At 40.8% G+C, this 18,917-nt stretch overlaps 1 protein-coding gene across 3 annotated transcripts in view; it reads left to right on the top strand.

Annotated features, from left to right (window-relative positions):
- The window catches only part of myo10l3 (myosin X, like 3), a 216,170-nt gene that overhangs the window by 124,475 nt on the left and 72,778 nt on the right, over window positions 1-18,917 (top strand). For all 3 annotated transcript variants that reach the window (XM_062070009.1, XM_062070011.1, XM_062070010.1), the window contains 4 exons: window positions 2,878-2,970; window positions 11,034-11,102; window positions 16,049-16,131; window positions 16,207-16,315. In XM_062070009.1, coding sequence (XP_061925993.1) covers window positions 2,878-2,970; window positions 11,034-11,102; window positions 16,049-16,131; window positions 16,207-16,315 — 354 coding nt within the window. The remainder of the gene's footprint in view (window positions 1-2,877; window positions 2,971-11,033; window positions 11,103-16,048; window positions 16,132-16,206; window positions 16,316-18,917) is intronic.

The following is an 18,917-nucleotide window of genomic DNA, read 5'->3' as shown; positions in this document are numbered from 1 at the left end:
CTTTTTTGCCACTTGTGCCAGCTTTTTTTTAAACATGTTTCAAGCATCAAATTCCACATGAGCTAATATTTGCAAGAAAATAACGTTTTCCAAGGTTCATATATTAAGTATCTGATCTTTGCTGTCTATTCAATTAAATATAAGTTAAAAAGGATTTGCAAATCAATGTATTCTGTTTTTACTTATGATTTACACAACGTGCCAACTTCACTGGTTTTGGGTTTTATAAAAAAAGTGGCTGTAGAATGCAGGTTATTAATGCCATGCTTTTATTTTGCAATGAACATGTGCGCGTGTTTCAATGCTGTGTAGCTAGACTTTATATTTCATACTTTATGTTGTATTTATGTTGTGGCTTAGCGATAATGATGTATGGATGTAACGATGAACGATACTAATGGTAACTGCGGTACAACTCACGACGATTAGCATTATCGTTTTAAATGAAAATGATGGAAAACCCATGAGCGATAACTGCACTTTGATAAATTCATGGACTGTTTGATGCCAGCTTGCTCGCTGCCAACATGAAAACACGAGTCATTGAAGGGGAACTGCACTTTATTTTTTTTTTATTATTGTTCACAACCATTATGAAAGACTTATGACGATGGATAGATTTTTAAAACAATTTATGCATTCTAAATATTAAATACATTTGATCAAAAGTCCGCTTACAATGGAGCCTAAGGTGCAGTTCAGTTCCCCTTTAAAGTCTTTCTGCAACAAGAAACAACATACCCCAATATAAACTTATACAAACACATTACTGTCTGTGCAACTAAGAAATTAAATTGTGCACATTCAACCTACAAGCTGTGCTCTATTAAAACATGATGATCCTTCTATATGATACGAGGAGGTGTTTTCACCTCAGGGACCGCTGAATAGAGTAAGATGCCACAACACCCGCAAAAATAATAAAATAATAATAATACATTTTATTTGTTATGTACTTTTCATTTAAATGAATCTTAAATGTGCCACAGTACAGATCAATATTCAAAACAATAAAAGCTTAGCCATTAAAACAGATAAAATGCTATAAACACTATTAGTGAAGCATTAGACACACAAAACACGCAAAATAGTGGATTTTCAAACAATATATTTGTTTAATTTGGCTATATAAAAAAGAATAACTGTCAAAAGTAGAAATAATAAATTATAAATCAAATATTTTCATAGAGTATAACAAATATATTTAAGACAATCTAAATAATTGTTTTATTAATACAAAAATTAAAAAGTAACACTCTTTAGTCACCTTTATACCTCTTTAAACCAATATAGTAATGCTGCCTGAGGCTGAGCCAATCCGTGGCCCCGATATGATTGGTTTGGTCTCATCTGGTGGCCAATACTACTGCAGTATTGCTATTTTTAGTTCATGTTGCCTTTTTTTTTCTTACTAATGTTAATTAGGCCAAACATACAGTACAGACCAAAAGTTTGGACACACCTTTACATTCAATGCGTTTTCTTTATTTTCACGACTATCTACATAGTAGAGTGTCACTGAAGGCATCAAAACTATGAATGAACACATGTGGAGTTATGTGAAATAACTGAAAACATGTTTTTATATTTTCGCATTCTCTCCATGAGCTTCAAGAGGTAGTCACCTGAAATGTTTTTTCATTTCACAGGTGTCATAGTTTTGACACCTTCAGTGACAATATACAATGTAAATAGTCATGAAAATAAAGAAAACACATTCAAATGAGAAGGTGTGTCCAAACTTTTGACCTGTACTGTATGTAGAACATGCTTAGAAAACAAAACAATATGCAATAGGGTAAAGTGTGATATAATTTGGACTTTTTTCCCTTTTCTGTCTTAGTATTTGAATGAATCAAATGAGTTCATTTCGGTCATATAATCAACCAGTTTGTGTGATCAATTTAACAGCACAGATAATCCATATTAACAATCATACACACACAAAAAGAAAAAGAATGACTGAAAAAGGAATAGGCTGAAGCCATAGGCTTATATTTGCCTATCCTATACATTCACTGAAAATAAGATTGCCTGGAACATCAACGTTCAAAAAATCAGTGGGATGAAAGTAATCGTTGCTATATTTTATAATTTTCCATTAGTTCACCTTTCAAGGCTTTTTTAAACCTTAACAAAGAACCACATGTCTTCAACTCATCACTGAGTTTGTTCCACCATTTGACTCCTAAAACTGAAATACATTTGTATTTTATATTCCTTCTTACTTTACATACTTCAAAAATCAATATCCCCCCATAAATTATAGTTTTCTCTTTTTGATTTAAATAACCTAAGAATACAAGCTAGAAGGCTTTTGTTCTTTACTCGAAACATAATTTCCATTGTATTTAAAAACACAATATCTGAACATTTTAAAACAGCAGAACTTATGAATAATGTGTTGGTAGGTTCATATTACCACGCTTTGTGTATTATTCTAATTACCCTTTTTTGAAGTTTAATTATTGGGTCTATGTTTGTTTTATAAACATTTCCCCAAACTTCAACACGATATATTAAATATGGAAAAATAAAAGAATATTATAACATATGCAGACATTTCTTATTCAGCATGTGTCTTACTTTATTAAGAATAGCAATGGATTTGGATATTGTTCCCTTTATATATTCAATATATTGTATTTGGTTTCACAATGTTACATAGAGTGTACAAGTAATATTACTATACTTATTTGTGTGTTGTTTTTGACATTGTGTTAACAGACAGAGCCTACTTAGTGAACAACGTGCCCTGTGAATTGGTGTTGTAGAAGTGTGTTATTATGTGAATGTTTGTCGTGAGAAAGATTGTGGTTTCGCTTTATGTCTTGTTGTATCACGACTGCAATGCTCTTTTGTCACCCTGTCTTTTAGAAACTGGGCATGTTGGCTCTTATCAATGAGGAGAGTCGCTTCCCCAAAGGCACTGACTACACCCTCCTGGAGAAACTGCACAGCCGACACGCAGTGAGTCTGCATGTACACGTGCGAGCACACACAATACATCTTTCACGCTTTACCAGACCGCTAACACATGCACGCACAACTACGTAAGATGATCCAGGGAAACCTCCGAGCGGTTGCAAGTTGAATGTCCGTGCAGCACTCCTACACCCCCCCCTACCCCCCCTAAACGCACGCTCGCATGCGAACGCAACAATGCTGAAATGTGAGCAGCCTTTCTATGAGCCTCATCAGCCTTGTGCACAAAAGAGTGTTCTTAGAACAGCGAGTGCTACAAAATAACCCTGCCTTTTTTTTTTTTTACTTTGCAAAAAAAAATACAGTACATCCTATTGCATCATATTTGTTCTGCAAAGCTGCAAAACCATGTTATTCTCTCTCTTTAGTTAGTTGAATGATTTGTCAAACCAACTAAACTGCCTGTATCCTTTTATATCATAAATATTTACGTCCAGCGGGAGTGTCACAAAGCCCATTTTGATGTGTCATTTGTCTTAATGTTGATTAGATGGCTTGTAAAAAGACCATTACTAGGAAATGGATATCCCAGGAGAGCCCAACTTTGAAGAAATGGATGGAAATCACAATGGACATATATAAAATGGAGAAGATAACTGCCTTTATTAATTATAAATTGGAGAAATTTACTTCATACTGGTAAAACTGGGTCACTTATGTCACGCCCCATAAGCCTGACTTTAATTTTTCGAATTATCAATCAATCAATGTTTATTTATATAGCCCTAAATCACAAGTGTCTTGTACTGCTTTAAAAAAAAAAAAAGGATTACTCCCTATATTACTCCCCAAAGATACATCAGGCCAAGAGAGACAGCAGCAAGGCCCTTTTCCCCAGACCAGGAGTGGGACATGAGGGTTGACCTCAATAGGCAGCTCCGGTTCCCCACGGAGATCACCACTACATCTCTCCGCCCGGATATTGTAGTGTGGTCCAGCAAGGCAAGAGTGGTGCACCTTATTGAGCTGACCGTACCATCGGAGGAGGGGATCGAGGCCGCCTTTGAGCGCAAGAAGGCCAAGTACTCGGAGCTGGCTGCTGAGTGCCGGGAGGCTGGCTGGAAGACAACCATCTACCCAGTAGAAGTTGGCTGCCGAGGCTACGTGGGGCTGTCAACCACACGCCTTTTGAGGGACGTAGGAGTGACTGGAAGAAAGCTGAGAAAGGCCATAAAAGATCTGGCAGAGGAGGCCGAGAAAGGCAGCTTTTGGCTCTGGCTGAGGAGGAAGGACAGGAGCTGGGGAAAGAACAACTAACCCCGATAACAGCCGCAGGGGGTAACAGCTATCAGCTGCAGGGGGTGACAGGGAGACGTCCCTGTCACTGCTCCGCCACCAGGAGACGTTCCAGGATTAAAGGAGTGAAACGTTGGTGAATGGTGGTTCCTGGCTGATGACCCTGCAGCTGACCCGTGGGCACTGGAGGAGGTGCGACAGGCAGCAATGCCAAGCAGGAAATACTACCTACCTGTTCATTAACTGAAGTTCTGGAAACCCCAGTGACTACTGTGAACAGGGCAGTTGGAGTCCAGGGAAGACTGGAGGACAGCCAGGAAAGACTGGATGGCAGCAGGGAAAGACCGCACCGGGAGTGGACGGCTAGTTACCCAACCCACTGGTCTCTCGCAAGAGGGACACCCACCTTAACTACGAAGAAATCAAGGAAAAAACAACCCGCAGGCCCTCCGAGAGGCGGGATGAAAGATGGGCCTAACATGACGGACCACACGGTAACGACGATGGCAACGGAAACGGATAACGAGAACATCAGAACTCCAGTTAATGAGGAGAAGATCCTCCGAAAGTGTGCTTGCGGATGGGAAAAGGTGACCACGTACAGGGGACTGCGAATCCACCAGGGGAAAGCAAAGTGTGGTCAGAGAGGCCAACAGCAACCTTGCACCGCGGCAGCGGGTGAGACAAGAGGGACCAGAAGCCAGGTAGAAAACCACAGTGCTAACGGACCCAATGTTGCTGAAAGCACAGATGGCACAGAGGAAGAAAGCCCCTCGGTGGAGGCTGAGCCCCCACGTGAGCACCAAGACCCAATCTCTACCATCTCACACAGAACAGAGCCACAAGCAGAGACCAAGAAACCAGCAAGAAGGAACAAGCTCAAATGGCCAAAGGCAAATGAAGCAGAGGCATGGCGTACTTTGGATACAGACCTGACCAAGATCCTGGAGGAAAGGTTGCATGGAGGTGCCGAAGCTAAGCTTAACCTGTTTGGGGACATCATATACCAGACCTGCAAAGACAGGTTTGGTGAAATTATCTCCAAGCAGAGGACTGCCCCAAGGGAAATGGGGAGGAGGGAAAAGGAGATCGCCGAGCTTGTGCGAAGACGCCGACAACTCCGCAAGAACTGGAGGAAGGCAACCCAGCCAGAGAGAGAAGGTCTGAAAGTCCTGTGGGAGGAGGTCAGGCAAAGGCTATCCAGGCTCCGCAGAGCTGAACGCATCCGCAAGCGTAGCAAACGGAAGCAGAAAGAGCGAGCCAGCTTCTTCAAGGATCCCTTCAAGCACGCCAGACAACTGCTGGAGGAGAAAAAGTCCGGGAAGCTCGAAACCACCAGGGAGCAAATGGAACAGCACGTCAAAAGGCAGTACAGTGATCCGCTAAGAAACGTCCCATTAGGAACACCAGGGTACGTGCCCCGGCCTGCGCCACCGACAGCTGAATTTAACATCATGCCCCCCAAGCTCAGCGAAGTTAGGCAAACCGTGAAGAAGGCAAGGTCCTCATCAGCACCAGGCCCCAATGGAGTTCCCTACAAGCTCTATAAGAACTGCCCCAAGGTACTTGAACTGCTCTGGTATCTAATGAGAACTGCCTGGAAAAAGCAACTCATTCCAGCGGAGTGGCAAAGGGCTGTAGCGGTATTCATCCCGAAGGAAGAAAACTCCAAAAATATCGGCCAATTCAGAAACATCGCCCTGCTGAACGTAGAAGGAAAAATCTTCTTCTCAGTGCTGGCCAGAAGGATGACCACCTACCTGCTAGAGAATTGCTACATCGACACCAACTGCCAGAAAGCAGGAGTTCCAGGTTTCCCAGGATGCGTAGAGCACTCTACGATGATCTGGGACCAGATCCAGAAGGCCAAGCGGGAGAAGACCGACCTGCATGTCATCTGGCTCGATCTCGCCAACGCGTACGGATCGGTCCCACACCAGCTGATCAACTACGCCTTGGAGTTCTTCCACATGCCACCCTGCATCAAGAACCTGGTAGCGCTTTACTTCAGCGATCTGCAGATGTGCTTTGCCCTCCAGGACTTCACCACCGGGTGGCAGCATCTAGAAGTGGGAATTGCAATGGGGTGTGCCATTTCTCCAATCTTGTTCGTGGCAGCCTTTGAGATAATCCTCATCGGAGCAAGGCAAATGGTTGGAGGAATCAAAACACCATCTGGTCAGAGGTTACCCCCATTGAGGAGCTATATGGACGATGTCACCAGCCTCCTTCAGACAGCAGCATGTACATCTCGACTGCTGAAAAGGGTGGATGAGTTGACATCATGGGCCAGAATGAAGATCAAACCCTCCAAATCCCGTAGCCTGTCACTCAGAAGGGGAGTCAGAAACGACAACACCATCTTTGTCGTCGGGGGAGAGAAAATCCCCCTCCTGTCTGAGCAACCCATCAAAAGCCTGGGGAGGCAGTACACTGCAGAGCTGTCCGATAAACAGATGGGGAGGACTGTCATGAAACAACTCACGGACGGCCTGGCAAGGATCGACCAGAGCCAACTCCCTGGAAAGTACAAGGTCTGGTGCTACCAGTTCATACTCTACAGGAGGGTGATGTGGCCTCTGAAAATGAGCGAGATCCCCTCATCTGCCGTGAGTAAGATGGATGGAAAAGCCAACTCATTCATCAGAAAGTGGCTGGGACTACCACGGTGCCTTTCAGAAACGGGCCTCTTTGGGAAGAACGCACTGCAGCTGCCACTGCAGTCTATCAGTCTGGGCTATATGCAGGAGAAGTCCAGGCTGGTCCTCGAACTAAGAGAGTCCACTGACCAGTCAGTAAGGAACGCCAATGCCAAGGTTCCCACTGGCCGAAAGTGGAAAGCCCAAACTGAGGTTGACCGAGCTGTCAGTAGGCTGCATCACCAAGAGCTCATGGGCAGAGTCCAGGCAGGAAGAGCAGGGCTAGGATGGGGAGAAGCGCCTCGGTTCTGGTCTAAGGCCAACCGCAAGGAGAGGAAGGAGATGGTGGTGGCGGAGGTGACGAGGATGGAGGAAGAGCGCTATAAGATCAAGGCCGTGTCGCAGGGCCGACAAGGAAGGTGGACAACCTGGGAGGGAGTGGTCAACCGGAACATCAGCTGGTCCGACCTGTGGAAGATTCCACAGGCAAGGATCAGCTTCCTTATTCGTTCAACCTACGACACGCTTCCCTGTCCTCGTAACCTTCACCAATGGTTCGGGAACGAGGAATGCTGCTCACTCTGCAATGCTCCCAACGCAAGCCTCCAGCACATCTTGTCGGGCTGCAAGACCGCACTCTCTCAGGGGCGCTATAGATGGCGCCACGACCAGGTCCTGAGGAAACTAGCGGAGGTGCTGGAGGGGTGTCGACAGGGCAGCAAAGAATCACCACCAGCAGAGAACCATACCAGCTTTGTCACGGAAGGGGGGGGTCAAAGATACATCAGGCCAAGAGAGACAGCAGCAAGGCCCTTTTCCCCAGACCAGGAGTGGGACATGAGGGTTGACCTCAATAGGCAGCTCCGGTTCCCCACGGAGATCACCACTACATCTCTCCGCCCGGATATTGTAGTGTGGTCCAGCAAGGCAAGAGTGGTGCACCTTATTGAGCTGACCGTACCATCGGAGGAGGGGATCGAGGCCGCCTTTGAGCGCAAGAAGGCCAAGTACTCGGAGCTGGCTGCTGAGTGCCGGGAGGCTGGCTGGAAGACAACCATCTACCCAGTAGAAGTTGGCTGCCGAGGCTACGTGGGGCTGTCAACCACACGCCTTTTGAGGGACGTAGGAGTGACTGGAAGAAAGCTGAGAAAGGCCATAAAAGATCTGGCAGAGGAGGCCGAGAAAGGCAGCTTTTGGCTCTGGCTGAGGAGGAAGGACAGGAGCTGGGGAAAGAACAACTAACCCCGATAACAGCCGCAGGGGGTAACAGCTATCAGCTGCAGGGGGTGACAGGGAGACGTCCCTGTCACTGCTCCGCCACCAGGAGACGTTCCAGGATTAAAGGAGTGAAACGTTGGTGAATGGTGGTTCCTGGCTGATGACCCTGCAGCTGACCCGTGGGCACTGGAGGAGGTGCGACAGGCAGCAATGCCAAGCAGGAAATACTACCTACCTGTTCATTAACTATGTGTATGTTTATATATATATATATATATATATATATATATATATATATATATATATATATATATATATATATATATATATATATATATATATATATAAAATGTTATTTTATTTCTGATTATTAATATTAATAATGTATTATTATTTATTTTTTCTTTATTTAATTAAAAATAAAATAAAAAATAATAATAATGTTGATTAGATTAGATTAGATTAGATTAGATTTGATTAGTTTATTTCAAAGGGGACAATGCAATTTCATAAAACACATGACTACACATGGTTAAAAAAAGCCAGAATTAGCCAGAAGGCTAGATTTCATCTGTAGTCCCCTGGCCATGATGTAAAAAAGGCAGTAAAATTACAATTTAAAAGAGAGAGAAAAAGAATAAAAGCACAATATACATATACAATATGATAAAAAATAATATACAACATCACAACATATCATTTATCTTAGCATCAAAACAGGCTCATCTTTTAGTGCTGGCAGTTGTAGGCGTTGATAAGCCACATTTAAAAAAAATTTGTGAAGGCCTTCTAAGTTGTGACCAGTTTAACCTCCTCACACTGCAAAAAGTCAGTGTTCAAAAACAAGAAAAAAAAATAAATAACTTAGGGGTATTTTACTTGAACTAAGCAAAATTACCTGCCAATGGAACAAGAAAATTTGGCTTGTCAAGACTTTCCAAAACAAGTCAAATTAGCTAACCTCAATGAACCCAAAAATACCTTAAAATAAGTATATTCTCACTATTAACAAGTGCACTTTTCTTGGTAGAAAAAAAATTAGACCTTTTTGCTCAATATGTTGAAAAATATTTTTAAATTAAATAAATGCTGTGCCATTATCTTGACATAATGATATGCGCTCGGCATCATGATTTTATTTTTCATGCTTGAAGTAAGATATTTTTAATTTAAAAAAGTAGTTTTATATTTGTGAGTGTTGATGACACAGCTTTGCATCAGTTGATATTCTAGTTTCAAGCATGTTTTACTCAATATAGGTCATAAAAATCTCAGCAACAAGCTGTAATATCTTACTGAGATCATTTAGGACCAAAACCCTTAAAACAGGTAAAACACTTTAACATAAAATCTGCTTAGTGAGAACAATTATCTTATCAGACAGAAAATAAGCAAATATCACCCTTATTTGAGATATTTAATCTTACTTAGATTTCAGTTTTTGAGTTCCACACATTTGCGCTCTTTACTGACCAGGCCGACTTGCTGAAAGTGCTCCTGCGCAGAGGAATATAACAGTCACCTCTGACAGAGCCTGGAGTGTTTCTTTGGCTGATGAACTCAGCCAGAGGATCTGGAGCCAATTCATGCAGTACTTTATAGGTCACTTTTAAGTCTGCAAATGGGGCGGCATGGCGTAGTGGGTAGAGCGCCCGTGTCAGAAACCTGAGGGTTTCAGGTTCGCTCCCTGCCTCTTACCATGCCGTTGTGTCCTTGGGCAGGACACTTCACCCTTGCCCCCGGTGCCACTCACACCGTTGAATGAATGACAGGTGGTGGTCGGAGGGGCCGTAGGCGCAAATTGGCAGCCACGCTTCCGTCAGTCTACCCCAGGGCAGCTGTGGCTACGAAAGTAGTTTACCACCACCAGGTGTGAATGAATGATGGGTTTTTAACATGTAAAGCGACTTTGGGTACTTAGAAAAGCGCTATATAAATCCCAGGTATTAAATGTGTGAAGACTGTCCCAGTTTAAAATACTGTATTTTTTTAGAATGGCACAGTGATGATAGTGCCTAGGTTTTTTATCCATAACTTTAATTGCTTGTTTGTACAAGATTTCCAATGGGGTTTTTTTTAACTCTGACCAGCTTGAGACCAGCTGGTAAGGCAATAGTTGAAGTGGCTGAAAATCATCGAATGCAAATACAATTTTGCAGCTTCAGTTGACATTTCATTTCGAATTGCACGAAAATTTGCGAGATGAAACTTGATTATTTTACACAATTTGCCAATACGGGCTTAAAAGGACAGCTTTGAATCTATATTAACCCAATATATTTATATTGGCTGACAATTTGTATTCTTTCTCCATTAATGAAAGTTGAGTGAAAATAGCAGCATGTTTACGTTCAAACATACAGTAAGTCATCTTATAGTTTGTTTAAAGGCAGCAAGGCAGTGTTGTTGAGCTTTGGAAATGACAGCGCACAACCGTGACGTCATCACAAGTCTCCGTTTGTGCCGTGTACAAGCATATGCTAAGCGGAGAGTTTTGGATCTCTACACTTTGGCCAGCGTTTGTAAAAGTCTGCTTTTTTAAAGACAAAAGTATGCGTCTGCGTGTGGACAAGAGCCCTAAACACAGAGATAAGTATGCGTTTATTAAGTATCTGTGTTCGTGTGGACATGGCCTTAATGTTCCAACTGAGAAATTGATTATTTTTTTTGCAAATAATCATTAACTTAGAATTGAATGGCAGCAACACATTGCAAAAAAGTTGTAATAGGGGCATTTTTACCACTGTGTTACATGGCCTTTCCTTTTAACAACACTCAGTAAACGTTTGGGAACTAAGGAGACACATTTTTTAAGTGGAATTCTTTCCCATTCTTGCTTGATGTACAGCTTAAGTTATTCAACAGTCCGGGGTCTCCGTTGTGGTATTTTAGGCTTCATAATGCATACATATTGTACCTTTGATTTGATTATCCATCCATCATGTCTCTTTTCAGACTAACCAGTACTACGTGAAGCCCAGGGTGACCGACCACCAGTTCGGCATTAAGCACTATGCAGGAGAGGTAATTAACACACACACACACACACACACACACACACACACACACACACACACACACACACACACACACACACACACACACACACACACACACACACACACACACACACACACACATACAAAAGGATATTCCCCTTTTGTATGTCCAGGGAGCTCTAGTGTCTCCCTGGACCTCTCTCAGAGATGTGTGAAAATGAAAAAAGATGAAGAAAAAATATATTTTTTGTTTTAATATATTTTCTGTAGGAGAACAAACATGACACAAACATTCCTAATTGTTAGAAATCCCACTGTTTATGTTATACATGCTTCACTGATCAGAGTATTTGGCAAGCACCGTTTTGTCCTACTAATTTCAGCGATCCTTAAACTCATCGTAGTTTGTTTACCTGTAAAACTTTCTTCGATGCTGCCATAGAAAGACATGTTTTATGCCACTACTTCTTTATCTCATTTTGTTCACCAAACGTTTTATGCTGTGCGTGAATGCACAAAGATGAGCTTTGTTGATTTTATTGATTTGCTGGAGTGCTTATCAGGCATATTTGGTCAATCCATGACTGCAAGCTAATTGATGCTAACATGCTATTTAGGCTAGCTGTATGTACATATTGCATCATTATGCCTCGTTTGTAGGTATATTTGAGCTCATTTAATTTCCTTTACTTATGTCCTCCGTGTATTTAATTTATATTTGCATGTCTCATGACACATTATCTGTGTGGAATGAGGCTGCATTTATCATAGTTGTTTGTGTGCCATGTTGTTCCAGACCACGGCAAACATTACCCAGCTTGCAAAGATTGTAATAAATCCATTAGAAGAAGACAGCCTGCCATTTCCTTAAACTTGGACACACACATTTATACTTTTGTCCATTCTGAGCCAGTAATTTCCAGAAGTTACCTCATCCTGTGAGAAGCCTCCATTTTAATAATGATTTCCAATGTTGCAAAAATGTGTAGAATAAAAATAAAAATACAACATTTCTGTCAATGAAGATTTGCGTCAGCCTTTGATATTAGGCTAAAATAGCTAATATAGACACTTGCATCATGTGTTTCATTCATTATAACACTTATATAAGGCTTTTAATTTTTTGCGGCTCCAGACAGATTTTATTTTTTTGTATTTTTGGTACGATATGGCTCTTTCAACATTTTGGGTTGCAGACCCCTGCCCTATAAAGTCAATTTTTACCTAGGGTATGTATTCGCTGGGGTTTTTCTGATTACTATTGGCAGATTTTGATTAAACTTTCAGGAAATGTCAGAAATGGGATAAGTAACAAGTTATTTGATTTTCGGGGTGGTTTCAGATCACTGCCTTGATTCAGGTTTTTTTTAAATGGATTCTTTACTATTAGGACATAGGGCCTGTTGGAGGTCTGCACTCGTAAGAGTGCTTTTGTAGTTATTATGACTTAGATAAGGGCAAATATTAGCCTGATACAAGTGGGGACACACACATGCACACACACAGGCACAATGCTGAATAGGATAATGGGCTTCCTTAGACAAGGGCCTCACTGTGAGCAAGGCAGCACAGTCACAAGTTTGGCATGGATGCTTATGGTAATGACTTCATCCAAAGAGGATACCCCCAAAGCCCTCCTCATCCCTCTCGGTGTCCCTTTCCAGTGTTACACTTTGCAGGCTCCTTGTGTGAGTTAGCTCCCTGTCAAATCACGAGACAAAATTACTGCCTCCTCCTAAAGCCATCAAATGACTTGTGTTCGGCCTCACCCTCAGATTTGGAGACTATGGTATTAAAATCGAGAACATATTGACAATTACAAAAACATTCTCCCCTGCAAAATGTTGTCAAATTGTGTCCAGTTTGCAGTGTCACAACACATCCATAGTAAACACGGTTTCAAACAAAACTGAAACTGACAAAAACAACTTAGCTTTGTATGAAGTAGGGTTGGGGAATTATAAATGATGTATCACATCAGTATGGATCTCATGGCTTCCCCTAAGAGCCACGAGGGGAACAAGGGATGAGTTTGTTTTATTGGATTATAGCTCTCTCCCTCTCACCTTTCTCTGTCTTTCTCTCTTTTTCTCTCTCTCACACACACACACATTCTTGTATTTGTTATCTTCTTGAGACCTCCGAATTATGCCTACCTCTTTAGGACCACCCTTTCTAGATGTATAAAGATTTGTATTTACAACATTAATAATATATACATACTATGCAAATATAAAAAAGCTTCTTGTGAAAAATGAGTTGGAATTTCACAAGAAAAAGGTCACAGGTTCACAAGAAAAACTTAGAATTTTGTCAGTATTATAATAAAAGTCGTAATGTCACTCAACGAAAGTCAAAATTTTACAAGAAAAACTAAATATTTGTGCAATATCATGATAAAAGTTGCAATTCTACTCAATAACATTGCAATGTTACAAGAAAACCTTAAAATTTTGGCAATTTTATGAAAAGAAACAAAAGTCACAATTTTATAAGAAAACTTTAAAATACTGACAAATTTATAATAATGATCTGAATTTTTACTCCAAAAATGTCACTATTTTACAAGAACAACAAAATAATTGGCAATATTGTGATAAAAGTAATAATTTTACATAAAAAAGTAATAATTTTACGAGAAAATATTGCAATATTACAGAAACAGAAAGGATATGAGAAATTGTTCCCAATTTTACAAGAAAAAAGACCACACATTGTGAGAAAGACTGCTTTTTGTTAATTTTGTATTTGTTGTTTGTAATTGGTTTTTAATCTTTGTTATTTACTTCAAGTTATTACAGTATGTCTCTATATACATATTTATTTTATTTCTGTATTAATTTTGGCCAAAGGGGGCACATTTAAATTTCTTACACACACTTGTTATTTCATATGTTGACCAGAGGGGGTGCACTTTTAAAACCGACGTAGTCAATTTGAAAAATCCCTCCTTTTTGGGACCACCCTAATTTTGATAGATTTCACCACCAGGGTTGCAAATGAAACATTCTCTATTAGATGCAATGGTTTTCCGTATTGGGACCATGATTTCGGTCCTAACTTGTTCACCGGTCCTCATATGGAAGCTACTTTTCTTTGTTGATGTCTCAAGAAGGGTTTAAATACAAGAACACACACACACAATCTTTTATTTGTTACCTTCTTGAGACCTCCGAAAAATGCCTACCTCTTTAGGACCACCCTTTCTAGATATATAAAGGTTTGTATTTACAACATTAATAATTTATACATACTATGCAAATATAAAAAAGGTAAGCTTTTAGTAAAAATAAATTTAGATTTTTTTTTTAATTGTAATTGGTTTTTAATCTTCATTATTTACTTCAAGTTATTATATATATATATATATATATATATATATATATATATATATATATATATATATATATATATATATATATATATATATATATATATATACTAGTGTTGTAACGATACCAATATTTTGGTACCGGTACTAAAATATTTTCGATACTTTCAGTACTTTTCAAAATCTTGGGCACCACAAAAAAAATTGCATTATTGGCTTTATTTTAACAAAAAATCTTAGGCTACATTAAACATATGTTTCTTATTGCAGTTAAGTCCTTAAATAAAATAGTGAACATACAAGACAACTTGTCTTTTAGTAGTAAGTAAACAAACAAAGGCTCCTAATTTGTCTGCTGACGTATGCAGTAACATATTGTGTCATTTATCTACCTATTATTTTGTCAACATTATTAAGGACAAGTGGTAGAAAATGAATTATTAATCTACTTGTTCATTTACTGTTAATATCTGCTTACTTTCTCTTTTAACATGTTCTATCTACACTTCTGTTAAAATGTAATAATCACTTCTTCTGTTATTTGATACTTTACATTAGTTTCGGATGTTACCACAAACTTAGGTATCAATCCAATACCAAGTAGTTACAGGATCATACATTGGTCATATTCAAAGTCCTCATGTGTCCAGGGACATATTTCCTGAGTTTATAAACATAATATACTTTTTTTTTTTTTAAACGAAAGAAGATGTTGCGATGCCAAAAAATATCGACGTACTCATAGTAGTATCGACTAGATACGTGCCTGTACTTGATATCATTACAGTGGATGTTAGGTGTAGATCCACCAATGGCGTTTGTTTACATTGTGACGCCGGTGAGCTACGGTGTGTAGTGAAGCATGTTTAGCTATTCCTCGTCCTGCAGGGATGATACTTGTAAGAAACATACTTTATTTGTCGCCATGGAGGCGAAGATTAGAAGTAGCTACAACACTGTCGACGGCAGATGGATGTTAGCCGCTAGCTAGCTAGCCATGTCTTATAGCACCTCTTCCTGAGGGCGTTTCAGTGTTATAACTTCACCTTTATCGTTAGTTTTTAAGCCAAAATGCGTCCGTTCTCCCTTTTCTGTCTACACACTGTGTCTGCTTGTAAGTACTCCATGATTGTGCGCTGCCGAACATGCTGTTCTGCTCGTAAACCAGCAATGACATGACATGACTTCGACGCGGGCGTGGGGGACCGGTACTTTTCAGAGACCGTATAGTACCGAAAACGATTCATTAGTATCGCGGTACTATACTAATACCGGTATACCGTACAACCTTAATATATACATATTTACCCATATATATATATATATACCTCCTGTTTGCAACCTCAGTTCAAATTCAGTTTAAATCCATGGGATTAAATTTGCAGATTTTCACAAGCCTGCCTGTTACACACATCAACTAGGAGTAGAATTTAATTGAGTTTTCCATCAATATACACAAGTGAGTGGTAGAGTGGCCTTAAAGGGTCAAAAAGGCTCAATACTGGACTAGTGGGTCCAAGGAGCATCACAGGTCTACAGGTTAAGAGGCACAAATACTTCTGCATGTAGCTTTACTATTTGGTAATATTTGTCTGAATACTTGTAATTATGATTAAGATCAGAATATGTTCTTGTTTTAGGTGCTTTACGACGCTCGTGGCGTCCTGGAGAAGAACAGGGACACCTTTAGAGACGACATATTGTTTATTCTCAAAGATAGCAGGTAAGTATCTTTCTTTTATCGAGTCCATTGAGTGTCCTCCCCGTCTCACGCTTTGCATCAACACTGTGCCCCCAGGCTGGACTTCATTTACGACCTCTTTGAGCGCGTGGGCAGCAGAAATGGAGACGAGACGTTAAAGATGGGCACGGCCCGACGCAAGCCCACCGTCAGCTCTCAGTTCAGGGTGGGTGCAAACTACTCTCCTATTCCGCAGTAGCCACTCCACTGTCACGGGCTGAGACAGAGCGGCTCATTGTGCTCCATGTCCTGCTGCATGTGAGGGTCATTACACCCACAGTCGCATAGAAGATAAGACATCTTGCAGAATGCTGTCTGTGTATCTGATCTGCAGGGAGAAATGGACAGGAGGGGGAGGGTTGCAAACGGAGAGCTTTATTTGAGTTAGTTTGTCCTCACTGCAATGCAGAGAGAAGGGGAGCAGGGGAGGATTTGGCAGGCTGCCCAAGCCATAGTTTTTAAAGCCAGAGGATTAGTGTTGATGGCTGGGCAGAGCGGGGCCAAGCAGGGGCCAATCACGCTCAGCACAGCCAGGCCAGGCCTCGCTGGAGACAGCCTGTCTGAGGTGGGGAGGAAAGCGAAGCTGACATAGACGTTACAGTTCAAGGGTCCCCGCAAGTGTGCATACACCATATAGACATAAGTATCCAGGGGCCCTATGATGGTTTTCCTCTTTACCGACTTGTAATGTTACAATGTTGGTTGCTCGGGTTAAACATTGCCAAAGCATCAAATTATAAGGTTCATGCATTGTGGCGTGAGCTTGCATGCAGTTTGGATGCCTCCGAACTCTATTTCGCTTAATCTGAAAGTTTTTAAATCAACAAGTTCGCAATTAGAGGGGTTTGTAAATGGAGGTTCCTCTGTATATGTTGTCAGCCTAACTCCTCCCCCTTTACTTCAGGCTGCGTCGAGACTGTGGCCTCACTTGTCATCACTTTTCGTCTCCTACCCTCCCGCCTGCTCTGGTGTCTAGGCATACTCAGTAAGGGGGTTGAAAATGTCACCTTGTAGCAAAACTTAGGCAAAATTTACAACAAAGCATCTCCAATGCAACACAATACTGTAAAATATGTGTTAAATGTACAAACCCCAGAACCAGTGAAGTTGGCACGGTCTGTAAATCTTAAATAAAAACAGAATACAACAATTTGCAAATCCTTTTCAACTTATATTCAATTGAATAGACTGCAAAGACAAGAAGATACTTAACGTTCGAACTGGAAAATTATTATTTTTTGCAAACATTAGCTCATTTGGAATTTTTTGCCTGCAACATGTTTCAAAAAAGCTGGCACAAGTGTCAAAATAAGTTAAAGGAATGCTCATCAAACGCTATTTTGGAACATCCAACAGGTGAACAGGCTAATTGGGAACAGGTGGGTGCCATGATTGGGCATAAAAGCAGCTTCCATGAAATGCTGAGTCATTCACAAACAAGGATGGAGCGAGGGTCACCACTTTGTGAACAAATGCGTGAGCAAATTGTCGCACAGTTTAAGAACAACATTTCTCAACGAGCTATTGCAAGGAATTTAGGGATTTCACCATCTACGGTCCGTAATATCATCATCAGGTACAGAGAATCTGGAGAAATCACTGCAAGGCCGAAAACCAACATTTGATGCCTGTGACCTTCGATCCCTAGGTACTGCATCAATAACCAACATCAGTGTGTAAAGGATATAACCACATGGGCTCAGTAACACTTGAGAAAACCACTGTCAGTAACTACAGTTGGTCGCTAAATCTGTAAGTGCAAGTTAAAACTAAAAGCGAAAGCCATTTATCAACAACACCCAGAAAGGCTGCTGGCTTCGCTGGGCCCGAGCTCATCTAAGATGGACTGATGCAAAGTGTAAAACTTTTCTGTGGTCTGACAAGTCCACATTTCAAATTGTTTTTGGAAACTGTGGACGTCGTGTCCTCTGGAACAAAGAGGAAAAGAACCATCCGGACTGTTCTAGGCACAAAGTTAAAAAGCCAGCCTCTGTGATGGTATGGGGGTGTATTAGTGACCAAGACATGGGTAACTTACACATCTGTGAAGGCACCATTAATGCTGAAAGGTACATACAGGTTTTGGAGCAACATATGTTGCCATCCAAGCAACGTTATCATGGACGCCCCTGCTTATTTCAGCAAGACAATGCCAAGCCACATATTACAACAGCGTGGCTTCATAGTAAAAGAGTGCGGGCACTAGACTGGCCTGGCTGTAGTCCAGACCTGTCTCCCATTGAAAATGTGTGGAGCGTAAAATACGACAACAGAGACTCCGGACTGTTGAACAACTTAAGCTGTACATCAAGCAAGAATGGGAAAGAATTCCACCTGAAAAGCTTAAAAAATTGGTCTCCTCAGTTTCCAAACGTTTACTGAGTGTTGTTAAAAGGAAAGACCAAGTAACACAGTGGTAAAAATTCCCCTGTGCCAACTTTTTTGCAATGTGTTGGTGCCATTAAATTCTAAGTTAATGATTATTTGCCAAAAAAAAATGTTTTTCTCAGTTTAAACATTAAATATCTTGTCTTTGCAGTCTATTCAATTGAATATAAGTTGAAAAGTATTTGCAAATCATTGTATTCTGTTTTTATTTACGAATTACACAACGTGCCAACTTCACTGGTTTTAGGGTTTGTAGATTTGAGTCATCCTAGGTGGCTTTAAATCAACTGATGTCTCATTTAAGAGTTGGACTAAACCATATGTCATTGGAGTCTTATTTCTTCATCACCCCAAGACTTTTTGGACAATTGTATGCTTCC

Source organism: Entelurus aequoreus, linkage group LG14, assembly GCF_033978785.1.
Source record: "Entelurus aequoreus isolate RoL-2023_Sb linkage group LG14, RoL_Eaeq_v1.1, whole genome shotgun sequence".
In the NCBI taxonomy this organism is placed as follows: domain Eukaryota; kingdom Metazoa; phylum Chordata; class Actinopteri; order Syngnathiformes; family Syngnathidae; genus Entelurus; species Entelurus aequoreus.
This window is presented reverse-complemented; position numbering and strand designations above follow the sequence as displayed.